Source organism: Mastomys coucha, unplaced genomic scaffold (assembly GCF_008632895.1).
Source record: "Mastomys coucha isolate ucsf_1 unplaced genomic scaffold, UCSF_Mcou_1 pScaffold18, whole genome shotgun sequence".
Classification (NCBI taxonomy): Eukaryota; Metazoa; Chordata; class Mammalia; order Rodentia; family Muridae; genus Mastomys; species Mastomys coucha.
The window spans coordinates 46,145,159-46,159,977 of NW_022196900.1; the positions used below are offsets into that span (position 1 = coordinate 46,145,159).

Consider the following 14,819-nt stretch of genomic DNA (forward strand, 5'->3'; position numbering starts at 1 on the left):
TGTGTCTCATTTTTCCCAATTTCTAAGAACATTTTATGCACACAAAGGCGAAATGAATGAACAGTAGAATTGGTAGCTATAGAGGGAAGGTTCCTAATTACTGGGAGGCTGTGGTCTCCGTGGTCTTTGTTCTGGATAGGCAGAGGTGAAGGAGGAACACCTATTCCTAAAAGAGTGGTTCTCATCCTTCCTAATGCTGCAGCCCTTTAGCATAGTTCCTCATGCTGTGGTGACTCCCAACCAAAAAATTATTTTGTTGCCACTTCATAACTGTAATTTTTCTACTTTGTAAATCATAGTGTAAACAAATGACAAGCAAAATATCTGGTATGTGAACCCAAAAGAGTTACAGCCCACAGGTTGAGAACCACTGTAGAGTGCTACATTGCTCCATGTTCTCTCTTCTAGACATTTTAGAAAGTCCTCAGATTCTGTGGCACTGGACACATGACTTGAAAGCATTTACATAATTAAATAAAAATGGAGAGCAGATACCTCCCATTCTGAACTCCTATCCTTCCATCACATCTGGACACATGGAGAAGTCTTTTTGGTCATTATCATCATAGCTAATATTTAGAGCTCTCCCAGTGAGTTTCAGGCAATCATTAATCCTCACTAAAACCCTTTAACATTACTATCTCAGTTTCACAGATGTTGAAATTGTAGTAGAGAGATGTCACACGAGCTTTCTCAAAAATCCCACAATACAGAGCAGAGCTGGAGCTTAAAGCCAAAGCAATCTGAGGCCGTTTCTGACTTATGTTTGTCTTTATTGAGTTTTGCTAGGTTAAATACATGGGCTTGCCATTGTTTTTAAGGAAGCCATTGGAGCCAACTAAACCTGATACAAATTATTACTTAGTATCCCAGCCAGCTGGCTTCCAATATAAGACTTTTGTATTTCACTTGTATCCATCTGTCTTAGGGGAAACCTTTCTTCTGGATGTAGCTTCATTTCACCTGTATGAAGCCAGTTACTAATATGCACAGTGTTAGGCACACTGTGCACTCAGTAAGCATTACAATTGTCACATCTATGTGCCACCCTTGTCTAGAGATTGTATGCATGGATTCAAAGACAAAGACCATAAGTAAGAAGAAGCTAAATTATTGATTTTTTCCATGTTCTCTTCAGAAATCACCACATTTTGAGTTGGAACTCACCTGCATTTGACTAGGGCCCTTCTCATCTGATAGCAAGAATGTATGTAGTGTATACAAATAATTCAGTATTCTTCAGTCTGAATGTGATTGCAAAAGTATTACTTACAATGATCACACCAATTCCCTTATATAAAGGAATGGCCACATTCTGCAAAACTGGCACCAGCAATGAACTTAACAAAATTGAGGTAAAGTTTGATCCTTACCTTCCAAAAATATCTAAATTTTACTGACCAAACCATAGCTTCAGGGGCATTTTTGCTCTTTTTAACATTTTTAGACCAAAAGGGAACCAAGAGCATATACTACTTATAGTTCAGTCAATAAAGCTCTCAAAGCATTTAAGCCTGGCTGCTCCCTGAAGTTGCAGAATTTTTCAGAAGAGCTTCATGTGAACATGAAGATGCTAGATAATTTGGGGGAAAAAAACCCTTATTTATTCTCAGGGCAGGAGACAGCTCATAGGTGATAATCTGCCTGGACAGTGATTTGGAGAGAGAGAGTGCTGGAGAGTTTCTACCTTTAAATCCCAAAGCCTGCCCCCTCCATTTCTTTTCATATGCCCACCCTATTCTCCCACTCCCTTTAAGTCCACTTACAGAAGGCAATAATAGGCAGTCGAGCTGGATTCAGAGTAACTTGGACACAAATCCAGTGTTGCCACTTGATAAGTCAGCCTTAACCTTTTAAAACCTCCATTTCACTACTAGTAAAATCAAAATGATATAAATAAAAGCAGACAGTAACTTTCATTTTATCTTTCAGAGTAGCAAGGGTACAGACAGGTTAACCTTTGATCATTGTGGCAAGATTTCTCAGATGGAGGGCTTAAAAGAACAGCAAAGATTTACTTTAGCTCATGCTCTCAGAAATCACAGTATCTGTCATTTGTCCCTGTGGCTTTGGGCCTGCATATATTGTAACAGAAACACATAGCAGAGAAAGTTGTCCACTCATGAAAGGCCAAGAAGCAAAGAAAGGGCTCAAACCCCAGTAGCCCTTCAAGATCACCATGCGATGACCTAGTTTCTCACACTAGGCTCCACCTCTTAAAAGAATCCACTACCTCCCAGCATTGCCTCAGGATAGTGACCAACTTTTAGCATATGAACCATGGCAGTAGAGAACCAAACAAATGTCTGCAACATTCCCTCATACATGATAGATGGCCATTTGTCAGTGTCCGTAATCACCGTCATTCAGACCTACAGCCATTGTCTCACGTGACCTTCTGGTCTATCACAAAGTAAGAAGCTTCACTCTTCTTTTTTAATTTACTGAGATACTATTTTATTTTTTGAGAATTTCATACATGCATGTAATAAGTTTTGAACCCCACTGCTACTCCTATCCACTTGGTCTGCATGGATGTAGGACAGTGTGCTGGAGCATAGGTAGTTTCTCAGGACCACATCCATAAGGAAAACTGACTCTCCCTTTCTCAGCAGCTACCAACTGCCAAATAGCTCTACAACTAACGACAGGGCTTCATGAGCCCCTCTCCCTTTCATGCTGGGATTTTAGTTGCTCTGATCTTGTGTGGATCGACTATATGAAGTCACAGATGCTATGAATTCATGTGGATCATGGTTCTGTCATATCTGGAAAATACTGCTCTACTACAGATGTCCAGTACCTCCGCCTCATAGCTTCTTTCCACTCACTCTGCTGACATAATCCCTGAGTTTTGGGGATAGGAATATGATATAGCTGTCCCATTTAGAGCTGAGCATCCCACAGTGTCTTTGCGCATTGACCAGTTGTGGCTTTCTGCATTACTGACCTTTTACTGTAAAAAAGAAGAGAAGCTTCACTCGGAATAGAGTTTATTTAGGGCATGGGGAGGGAAGTTGAGGAAGGAGTAGAGATATAGAAAGGCAGAGGTGTGGAGGATACAGAGAGAGAGAGAGAGAGAGAGAGAGAATGGAGAGAGAGAGAGACTGGCCAGGAACACTTAGAAAGAGAAGAGAAGGGGGAGGGAAATGAAGAGAAGAGAGAGAGAGGGTAAGAGAGTAAGAGAGTAAGAGAGTAAGAGAGAGAAGATTCATTCTTAATGTGAGAAATGTCTGGGCAGTTGTTGAGGGGCATTTTTATAGAAAGGAGTCTAATAACACAGTATAACGGAGAGGCATAAGAAGAGGATGCTCACATCCTGCTAACATTCCCTGCTATCATTTCTGATCTAGCAGAAGAGAGAAATCTGCAAGCTCTCACTGGTGTTCTGGCCAGAACACTTTGGATAGTGTTCCAAAGTAGTGTTGAACAGGAGATGAATTAAGGAATATTTGGAAAGCTTTAACTTGGGCAACATAGAGAATCCACAGATGGAAACTTCTCCAAATGGGAGAGAGAATGAGATGAAAAATTCCTCCAAGGTCAATTCAGAACCACAGTTGTGGATAATGCTATATGTAGAAGTCGTAAGTCCATGAAATCTACTTTCCAAGTTTGTAGATAATATAAAAACTGGAGGCAGGGAAGATGGGAGAGGGGAAATAAACCAGTTTCAGTTTGGTTTGGCTTATTTCCTTTACAAAACTAAAGGAAATGACAAATGTTTTTCCCAGTTGAAAAGTATAAGAATAGCAAGTCAGAGAAGTAGGAACTATCCCAATAAATAGTTAGGCTTCAGCAAAAGAAAAGCACTGAGGGAGAGTGTGGAGGTCAAAGAGATGATGATCATGAATTGGGCAGGCAGAGCAGGCACATCAGGGGGACACCCACAAGCACAAGTGCAGCAGAGTCAGCTCTGGGTCTTCCTGCAAAGGCTAGGAGAGGGTGTCTTCAGGTCCCACATGTGCTTAGTTGATTCATGCTAGAAGTGTAGTCCTTAGTAAATGGCAGGATTCTGAAAAACATGAAATACCATTTTGATAAATTGAGGAAACCACTGAGACACGTCAAAATTGAAAATGCATGTTGAAAGTCAGCAGAATTTCCTTGCAAAGAGCCAACACAGTAAGCATGTGAGGTATAAGCTGTGTCAGCTACTCAGTTCAGCCCCCATAGCCTGAACACAGCTATAGACAGTACCCACACTGGTATGCAGTGTTCTGATGAGACTTTATTTACAAAAGCATATGCTGGCTAGAGTTTGGATACACCCCCTACCCACCAGCTAGAAAATTCAGTCAGGCACATTTCATGTACAGCTTACAGTTTGAGATGAATTACCCAGCAAGCAGAAAATAAAACTATCCACATTAGCAAGTTCAAGACATTATGAATTTCTAAAGAGAAAGAAGCCAAAATCTTTGGCAAGAAGCATAAGGACGGGGTTAAGAATGTGTGGTCAGGTGGCCTTTCCCATTCCAAAAATATTTTCTGTACTTCCATCTGAACAATTGGGAGGCTTCAGCATTAAATAACTTCTAGTTGGCAAATGCATGTAGAACAGCGAAGGTTGAAAAGTTGCCTTAGCCAAGCAGTGGTAGGAAACTCTTCATGAGCCTCAGTCAATTCCACAAAACATCCTCACAAAATGAAGCTCTTCTGCAAGCCTCTATGGCTACTCTGATTTTTGGTTTCACAAAGAATTCTCACCCACAGAGGAGGTCGTTTTTTTCCCCCCACTCTGAGACAGAGTTTCTCTGTATAGCCCTGGCTGTCCTGGAACTCACTCTGTAGACCAGCTGGCCTCGAACTTAGAAATCTGCCTGCTTCTGCCTGCTTCTGCCTCCCAAGTGCTGGGATTAAAGGCATGCGCCACCACTGCCCAGCAAGATAGTCATTTTAATGGCAGTCTTTTCACCTTCTGCTCCAAACTTCCTAAAACTAAACCTTGAAACATTGTAGCTTCCATCTCCCTAAAATAACTACCAAGGTCGGCACAAATTGCCACCTGCCAAGAAGGTAGCCAGCACGCATACCTTCCTAGTTGGCCTGAGTAGATGACTGCATTTGGTCGAGTTTTTTAAATAAAAATAAGGTTTTCAAAAGTCATTCCTCATTCCTGATCCCAGCATGCAACACCGGAATCAATTTCTTATGTCTAAGCTTCTGCCTCCTCTCAAAATGTAGAAAATAATACCAAGCCAGTAACATGGTGAGAGAATTAAATGATTTAAACTATGTGCACTGTGTAATAAACATTGGTTCTCATTCCCTCTCTGTGGCACATTTTACCATAATCTCTAGAACCTGTTAACAGAAAAAGAAACGTTCACCTAGAGATAAGGAAAAGACCCAACCCCTACTCTACTCAGGACACTTAAGTTGTTTGTGCACGCTCTTGTTTGCCCATTTGCTCCTAAATTTACTGCTTGTCATTCTCATTCTTTTGATCTGGTTGTTTTATAGTTTTCTAAAATTGCAAGATTCTGGCTGTTTTTCTTTAAATTGTTCATTTAGTGGTTAACGGAGGGGGGGGGGCTAAAACAGTTATGGAAGAACTAGTTGTTCTGATTCCACAATTCCCTACTCAAGGATAGATCGGAGTCACTTGTTGCCAACCCAGCATGCCCTGTGGCCATTGTCCCCTTCTCTTCTCCACTGCCCCATCTCTTACACAGCCAGCCCCTTGCTCTCTCCTCTGTGTGCTGAGTTTATGCTGTTGCTTTAAAGCTCCTTAATTCTGATCCATTCACTCATCTCAAAAGTGCTCCCCAGGCTGAATATGATGGCACAAGCCCACTGTCCAACACTGGGAAGGAAGAGGAAGGAGCAATGCAAGTTCCAGGTAAACCTGGGCTATATAGAAAACACTAAACATCATTAAAATAGTGTGGTGCACCATCCAGAGTGTGTGGGCCTGAGCATGAAGGAGGACCAGGAATCATGGTGAGGAGAGCAGCAGTAATAAAGCAGTCACTTCACATTCATAGCATATCATGCTTCCAGTCTTTCCTATGTGCTCCAAATGCAGGAATCCATGAGGAATCAACACCCTAGATAGGTGCTGTAATTCTCATTTATATAGGAGGTTGTCATTGAGAAGTTAAAAAAAAAATTACTCCTCCAAGGCCACAGAACGAATTCATGAGAGCGTTGACTTGGAATTCAGTCCATAGAGTTCTAGTCTGCTCTCCACCATGCATGGGTCCTTGGGGTTTTGATCACCTTCATCCCAGTTGCTTTGAAGGTAACTTAAACAAGAACTGATTCAACATGGCAACACTTTGCTGAACATTAAAGATGAAATGATAAGAAAGTCCTCACCCTTGAGCTAATAATTTATAGTCTAGCTTTAAAAAAATGAAAGTGTAGATTGAAAAGATTTTGTAGAACAAATGGGAAATCACATAAAGGAAGAATTCCTGTGAACTGTAGAACCCTAACAGAATAGAATAGGATTGGTTCAGGGTTGGGGAGAATTTGGAAAAGTAGATAGGATATAGGATTTCTCTTCTACCCTGAGCTGATTCCATAGAGGTCAGTGCCCTTTGTATAAGATCAGATAAGCATAATAGTTCTATGGGAAAGTAACCTGAGTATGGAGATGTGACCCAAAGTCATGTGACCCTTCTGTTTCCTCACACCCAACACACACACACACACACACACACACACACACACACACACACACACAAGAGATACTGGCAATAGAAATGCCAAACAATGGTTTGGAAGTTCTCTGCATTATTCATTATAGTAACAGTCTCTCTGCTTAGTAGGAAACATACTAAACCTACATTTTAGTAGCTGATAGACTATAATGGTAAAAAGTCACTTAGCCAATGACTGATATGTAGCTCCTAGCAAGACCAGCATAAGGTTCAAAAGAACACTCTTCCAGCCTCCTGCTTCAAGTATTAAGGACTCCTTTCTGTAAGGAAAGGAGAAATGATGATGGTTGTAAAGAAGCAAGCAGGCTAATGGATTTGAGGATTTAGTGAACTTTAACCCCTACCTTCTCAGTGTGGTGAAATTGAATATGATCTACTATGTTCTATTTAAATTGATGCCGTCTGCTTTTGCTATTCTTATAAAGCAATTGTGTGGAAGTGTATGCATATTCCTGGGACATCATGAAGATTTAAACCACGGTCCACTTTACTATTTTTTTTCCAATTTTTAAATCTAAAACAGCTTGAACACCTGAAGAGACTTAGCAATGCCATTGCCTTATGCTGCATCCGGTAAGATTCCTTTAGGATACAGTGATGCTGGTATCAAAGATAATAACTTACATAGCTATCTTTCTCTTATTAGCTTCTTTGAAGTAAACTAGCATGTAACTGTCTGACTTAGAGAAAAATATCCAAAGGTTAATGAATGTGTGTGTGAATGGGTGGGTGAGTTACCTCACAGTCTCCTGTTGCTCTCCTGTCATCCCCTATACAGCTTCAGCTCCACTCAAGGCTGCAGAAGCACAGCTATCCCCAGTATAATAGTGGTGCTCTAGAACAGTACTAAAGTAACTACAAATCCTCCCTTTGATATATTCTGTTTTCTTCTCCATTTTTTAAGAACAGAACTGCCCATACATAGCTAGATTGAAGGATACAGTCCTAATCCTGCCTTCCCTCTGATGGAGGAAAAATAGCAACACAATAGTATGCCCATATCTAACAACAGAGCTAAGGAGACTCAATACCTTATGTCATGTACCTTAGAAAAACTAAGATATGCCTAGTGGAGGTGCTGAACTGCAAAGCCATTGAGCCTAGAGGGACCCTGCAAAAGACATAGTAAAGAAAACAGAGTGGTTGTCCAGTTGGAGAACATTGTTGAGGCAGGATACCCAATTCCTGGCATTCAGTTAACTGCCACTCCTTAACAGTTCTCCTCTTATTTGAACAGGTGACCCATTGATGCCTGCTTGATTCCCAGGGATGGATGTTAACACTAGTGCGTAGTTCTTTGAAGTTAAAAATTGGAAAGGACCACCAAGGTGGAAAGAACTGGTCCAGAAATGTCACGAATACTTTTCTATGGCATGAATGGTCTGTTCTGCCTAAGGCCTTCCTAACCCAGGCCCTGGATATCTTAGTTCCTACCCTGTCTCTCTAACTCTTCAAGATTCCTACCTCTACATACACTTTCTACACTCATTCAGCCTGGATGAGTCATTGAACCATCAGCTTGAAGGTACCACCATTAATTGCTAATCTGCCATGGTAGAGAATGCAATTCATTATTATTATTATTATTATTATTATTATTATTATTATTATTATTATTAATCATTCCATTTATCTATATCATAAATGATCTCTCACTTCCTGGTTACCCTTCCACAAACCCCCCATCCCACATCTACCCTCTCCCCCATCTCCTTTGCCTCTATGAAGATGCTCTCCCACCCACCCACCCTTTCCCGCCCCACCACTCCAGCATCCCACTAGGGATCCCCATAGGACCAAGGACCTCCCCTCCTGTTGATGTCAGATGAGGCCATCCTCTGCTACATATGTATCTGGAGCCATGGATCCCTCACTGTACATTCCTTGGTTGGAGTCTAGTCCCTAGGAGCACTGAGTGATCCAGCCAGTTGACAACTATTCTTCCTATAGAGAATGCAGTTCTTAGAAATGATATAAATCTAGAAAGAGAAAATCAATGGGTCAAGATAGGAATTGAGCATTGAAGTTGATTATTGGTACCCACAATTTAACTCTTGTAACTCTTTTTAGATAGACAGGAATATCGAAAGTATTACATAGCTATTCTAGAATTGTCTTCATGACCTTGAAGGGCAAATTTTACTTCGTTATACTGGGCACCTTCTCTTAGAAGGCCCTCAGCAATACCATGGTAGAAGAAAGCATTATGACCTGTGGTTTGCATCCATGTTTACAGGTTAATAAAAACAACAGATGTTTATACTACTGTCTAGAATTGAAAGGTATATCATTTCTTTCAGATAACAATCGTCTTGTCAATAATTGTTTCATAGCTTCTTCTCGTCTGCTGTAATGCCAGAAGGGTGCCTTCTTTTATATCTTAAAGCCCTGTGATCTCCCTACCATCCAGCTAGGCTCCATTCCTCCCTTGCAACTTTTTGCTTTCTATAATAAGCCCTTTCCCAAATCTGTGTGGGCATTTATTTTAGCATCCTCTCTCATGCTGTGTGTTACATATACTCCATATAACAACTGTTGTCTGTTCCAACTATTAGCATTAGAGCAGATAGTCAGCACACTTTTAAAAACATCAAAACCCCTATCTGAGATCACCAACATGCCAACCAAATCAACGAGAGAACCTGGGTTTCCTGAATATACTATCTTGTCTTTCTGGGTTGTTAGAACATAATTCTCAATACATCCCTACACTTCTTCCCCATACTGAGTTCCAAAAGGAGTCAGCTGACTTGACCAGGTCTACATTTCTTTTCTGTTGCTCCAGGATTCTTCTACAGCCAGATGATTCCTTACAGATCTTGGCACCAGTGGAAGCTGATGTGGGTTTCTATACTTGCAATGCCACAAATGCCTTGGGATATGACTCTGTCTCCATTGCTGTCACATTAGCAGGTAACCTGAAAACCCCTGTCCACTTCTATTCAGAAATCCTTTTAACTAAATGCCTACAATATGTCACACATGCCTGGGATGCATAGATAAATGTGACCCAATCCCCAAAAGGAGTTTTAGTCAAATGTACCCCTGCCAATGCTTTCCCCATATCTATACAGGTTCAACAAAACTTTCTGCACATTGTGCCTAAGATTGATGAAACTAACGGTGCAATCCTTCCAAGGTTGTGGTGTTGAAACAATGTATTTCCATAAAACTTCTTAGCCTGGGACAAATCCTTGCCTTTGAAACCATAAGAGACCTTAGATACCAACGAGCCAGCACCTTGTTTCTTAGTGGCCAGGCAACCAGAAGTCACACCTCTGCATAGCTGATGTGAGGAACAAGAAGAAGCTGAGGTCTCCTAAAGCTTAGCTCCCCTTTACCTCCACACCCCACTGAACCTATTGAGACAGGATCCTTTTTCTTAGACCTGGGCTAACAGCCTTTGTGGTGGTATGTTGCATGTGTTTGTATTTATTCTTTTCAGTCGCTGCTCAAATCAGATGATTCAGTAGATGCTAGCAAAGCCAGCTTCACACACACTGACCTCATCTATCCCTGCAGGGATTATGTTGTCACAATGTACTCCAGTTACACATGCTACTCCCTTTCATATCTGTTTTTGCAACAGTGTTTCTGCCCCTATGACCTAAGGCTCATCTGGAAAGGGACCTGTAGTAGCTTTACAGGGAAGATGAAAGTTGATAATGAAGAAGGCAGGCTAAGGTACCCTGAGGTGGACTAAAGACTCTGCTCAGGCGAGTGTGCATGTGTGCGTGTGTGTGTGTGTGTGTGTGTGTGTGTGTGTGTGTGCAAAGCGTTTGCTTTTCCCTAATTGCATTCCAGTTCCAATCTTCATTCTTCTCTCTATACAGAATCCAGATGTTCAGCAACAATCTTCTAAAATCTCTTCTGCTGTCTACTCTCCAACCCACACCTACATGGGCACTGTTGACATACTTTCAATTGCTAGTCAGTAGGGGATTAACTCTCTTGTTTATGTTGAGCTAGATACAATTCAGCTCTGCCACGAACTAAATACCCTCATTTGCTGGAATTTAATACAGTGAATAGAAACCTGGGGTTTAGGCACAGCTATTGTAACATCGGGCTCATCTTCAACTCTTTGAAGGCAAGCTGTTGGAAGCTGCCAAAAGTTTCAAAGCCAGAGAAGAGAAACAGGGGGTCTAAAGAGGCACCAAGCAAGGGGCTGAGTGATGAAATATGACCATAGACACCATGCCCAGGATTTAGGAACAACGTGCCCATCCTTCAGCTCCTGAGTTTGTTCAAGTCTCCTGACAAACCTTTCAAATAGCTCCTCTAAAAGCAAGATGGAAAGTGTTGGTGTGCCTAAAGATCATGTTTGCCAGCTACACCTCCACCAATGCTGGGAAATACTCAGTTATAAAACTCAAGGTTGGGGTTTCTAGGTGCTTATGGAATAGAGAATGCAGTAGAACTGCCTACCTAAAATAGAAAAATAGCTAGGATCCTGCTCAAGTCGAGCATAGTAACTCACACCTTTAATCACACTACTAAGCTGAGACAGGAAGATATGAGTTCTGGGCCAGTCTGAACTACTTAATAACTCCAGGTCAGCAGAGGTTCCCTAGTGAAACTCCATCTCAAAACAAAGATGCTGCTTCACAATATATGTTATATGAACTAAACATAACCTGAGATTAAAGGTGGGAATGAATATTGAACACTTCTACGTTTGATTACCAGTAATACTTGCTATTAGCTACATGATCTTGTGGGAAAAGGTGTGCCTCAGAGTCTTGGGTATCAGTGAAATTATGAGGTGGTGTGAGATTAAACTGACAAACATTAGGAATAGGAGAGGTAGGTGTTCCCCGGGAAAGAGCACACTAATTGGTTATCCAGAGCCAAATACTCAGCCATAAACATACATACAAGTAACATCAAGGAAATTATATTTAGGAATATATGTCAGTATGCATGTATGTATGTATGCAATAACAATAACAGGCCATGAATTTGAAGGAGAGAGGAGAGGAATATAAGGGAGGATTTGGAGGAAGGAAAGGAATGGGAGAAATGTTGTAATTATCTTATTCTCTCTCTTTCTCTCTCTCTCTTTCTCTCTCTCTCTCTCTCTCTCTCTCTGTGTGTGTGTGCACGTGTGTGCATGTGTGTGTGTGTGCATGTGTGTGTGTGTGTGTGTGTGTGTGTGTGTGTGTGAATAAAAGCGCTTATAGCAGTGTTGGTAACATTATTCACAGTCAGTAAAGGTTAGCTTTCTTTCTCTAGCTCTTCTAAAGTAAAAGCCCCTGAGAACAGTCCCATGACTGGAAACATCAGCACAGCTTTGGGTCCACGCTGTTTTTTAACCTGAGTCTTCAACACTAACTTAGTTCCCTTGTGGCAAGATTCTTGTAAATTCTCGTGCTGCTTATACACTTGGAGAAATTGCAGTGTTCTTGTTTGTTTTGTTTTGTTTTGTTATTTTTCTGGACTTCCATTTAAATGTAGGTCAAATAGAAAGAAAACTGAGGTGCTAGATAAATAAGTGTCCTGATACTTTCATTTAAAAAAAGTACAGGCTTTGGTGGGTGCCCCCTTGTGTAGCTTCAGGGAGCCACAGAGTGTATTACATCACACTTGGCCACTTCCTAAGAAAGAACCTATGCAGTTTCTTAACTTGCTGACATCATTTCTTCATCAGTCCAGCCATGAGAATCACCAGTATCTCCCAGAAGTAGTCTGTGATGATTAAATTAACTCATTCGTGTAAAATGCTTAGATCATGCCCAGCATATCTTAAGTGTTCACTGCTTGTTAGCTAGAATTACTATTTATAATGTCAAACCAGAATCAACTAATCTTTAGAGCATAGAGAAACCCTTTTTCAGAGACACAATGCTTACCTTGTGAAGGCCACTTCTCTCGATGTCTTTCAGGCAGCTAGATAAGCTGACTTAGCCAACTATAAACTGCTCAAGCAGTTTGTAAATTTACAGTTGGTAAATCTAAACTGAGATGGCTTCTGATAAGAACTGTTTCCAGCAAGGGAGGTAGCTTGTGATGAGGACACAGGGAGAGGCCCAAGTCTCATTCTGAGTACCACTTACTTAATGTACAGGTATAACCGTGCTAGGGAAAGAGAAGTTTTTGATGTGCACAGATAGCAGCAAGAGATTGGAACACCATCTTGGCCAGTGAGAATCTGCATTGAGTCACAGTGCTAGGAAGCCTTCCCAACCAGAATAGCACTGGCAGTGTTTTGAAGCAAAGCAGTAGTTTCCTGGTAAATTGCTTCCGTCTGGCTCAGTTAGCTCCACTTACCAATACAGATGAGAGCCTCTCCAGGTGTAGACCGCTGCTGAAGTCATACCCAAAACGGAAGTGTTTCTGGTTGTCATTGATTTTATAAGATCACGAAAAAGATACTATAAGGCCAGCTTGGCATCATCAATGGAAAATGAGAAGATGAGAGCTAAGGGGTGGGTGGGTGTATCTGTCATGGAAAGGAGAGAGCTCAGATGAGCTCATCTCAGGTTTGCACAGGGAGCTAGAAAATGCTTCTCCTTTCCTGGCAAGGTTTCCTGTCTTTCTGTGAGTTGAGTAGCTGACACATTTTGTGTCTAATAAAGAGATCAGAGAGACCCTGCTAAGAAAATGAAACTGAAAGGTAGTTGTTTTGAAATTCTTTCTCTACCCTTCCTCATCATGATTTAGTAGCTGCAATAAAAAAAAAAAGTATTTGTGTAAGCTTTTCATAATGCTAAGTCTTTTTCAAATTGGTGGTCCTCAAATTTTGAAACCAGCAATTGCTAACTAGAAAGTTTTCTTCATCAAGTTAGACTCAAAAAGGGCAAAGTCTGACAAAAGAAACTTTTCTCCAGTGCCCAGATCACAAAGAAAGCTAGACAAGTTTGACTGTGTTCCAGTGGTAACCTGAGTCACATGATGCTAGCTAGCCATTGACTGAATCAATCTGCCACTAAAAGGACCTTATTACTGGCTAGAATGGTAAATGACCAACGCCTTAACTTCTTAAGTACAGAAGCATAAAGAGTCTACCAAAATCTGTACTTCTATTAAACTTAAAGCTAAATATGAGAATACAGCAAATTTACTTGGCTCCCAAGAAGACTTGGGGAAACAAATAAGAGACCAGAAAGTATTGTGGGGAGGCTCTTCTCAACCCTATGGAGAAAGAAAAACCTCATCTGTCTAGGAGGGTACAGAAGGATGGGCAGTTGGGCAGATGAGGGATGCAGCATGCCTTTGTTGTGGTTTTTAGGACAGGCAACTGTCTAGCTCCATGTCCGCCATGCTTCCTTTGTCTAGGACTCTGTATACAACAGGCAAAGGAAATGGCAGAACGCTTAGCTGTCTGTTCTCCTGAGGTGTCAAGTTTGCTTGATTAATTAGAAAAGATAGTGGCAGGAACCCAAGGACCATGACACTCTGGCATGGGCAAAAAGAAATACCTAAAGAGATTAGTAATAGAGCCAAGGCAGCCAGGACATGTTCAGAAAAGGACCGTGAGCCACACTCCCGTCTTCTGGTGCTCAGGACCCTATAGGATTTATACCAAAACACACTGAGTAAACAGAATTTCAAGGTAAGGAAATTCCCATTCATTCCCATACTTGCTCAGGTTAACTAGTAGCCATGATGTGACCCTGAATGACTACAAATCTTTTTTCAGATTTCTTGAGATCTGAATTATGTTTTCTAGAATCCTTCCACTGTGAGTGCACAGCTCAGATATTTATTCAAGTCTGTATCTTTTTGTAACTATTTCCAAAAATGAGGGTGTCTTTTGTTTCTGAAAGTTTCATCAGGGTATTGTCTATATATAGCAGACAGCCTCACAGAAGTCAATGGCATATGGTATATTCAAAGTTCTGCATCTGTCATCACATTCACCTCTAGAGCACATTCTCATTCCTCCCCAAATCAATTTCATACCCCTTAGCTATCACTCTCTAATCTCCCAGGCAAACTCCAAAGAATTTTGCCTCTACAAAGCTGTCTATCCTGAAGAGGTTTATGTTTGATTACATAAATGGAATCATACAATACTTTGTCTTTTGCTACTAATCTTCATTGTTGGGCCTAATAATGATGAAGCTTTACACCACCACCACCACTACCACCACACACCACCACCACCACCACACCATCACCACCACCACCACACCACCACACTAC

At 41.2% G+C, this 14,819-nt stretch overlaps 1 protein-coding gene across 6 annotated transcripts in view; it reads left to right on the top strand.

The window, feature by feature from the left end:
• Adamtsl1 (ADAMTS like 1) overlaps positions 1-14,819 on the top strand; it is an 895,122-nt gene that overhangs the window by 810,585 nt on the left and 69,718 nt on the right. For all 6 annotated transcript variants that reach the window (XM_031377794.1, XM_031377795.1, XM_031377796.1 and 3 more), the window contains one exon: positions 9,457-9,584. In XM_031377794.1, coding sequence (XP_031233654.1) covers positions 9,457-9,584 — 128 coding nt within the window. The remainder of the gene's footprint in view (positions 1-9,456; positions 9,585-14,819) is intronic.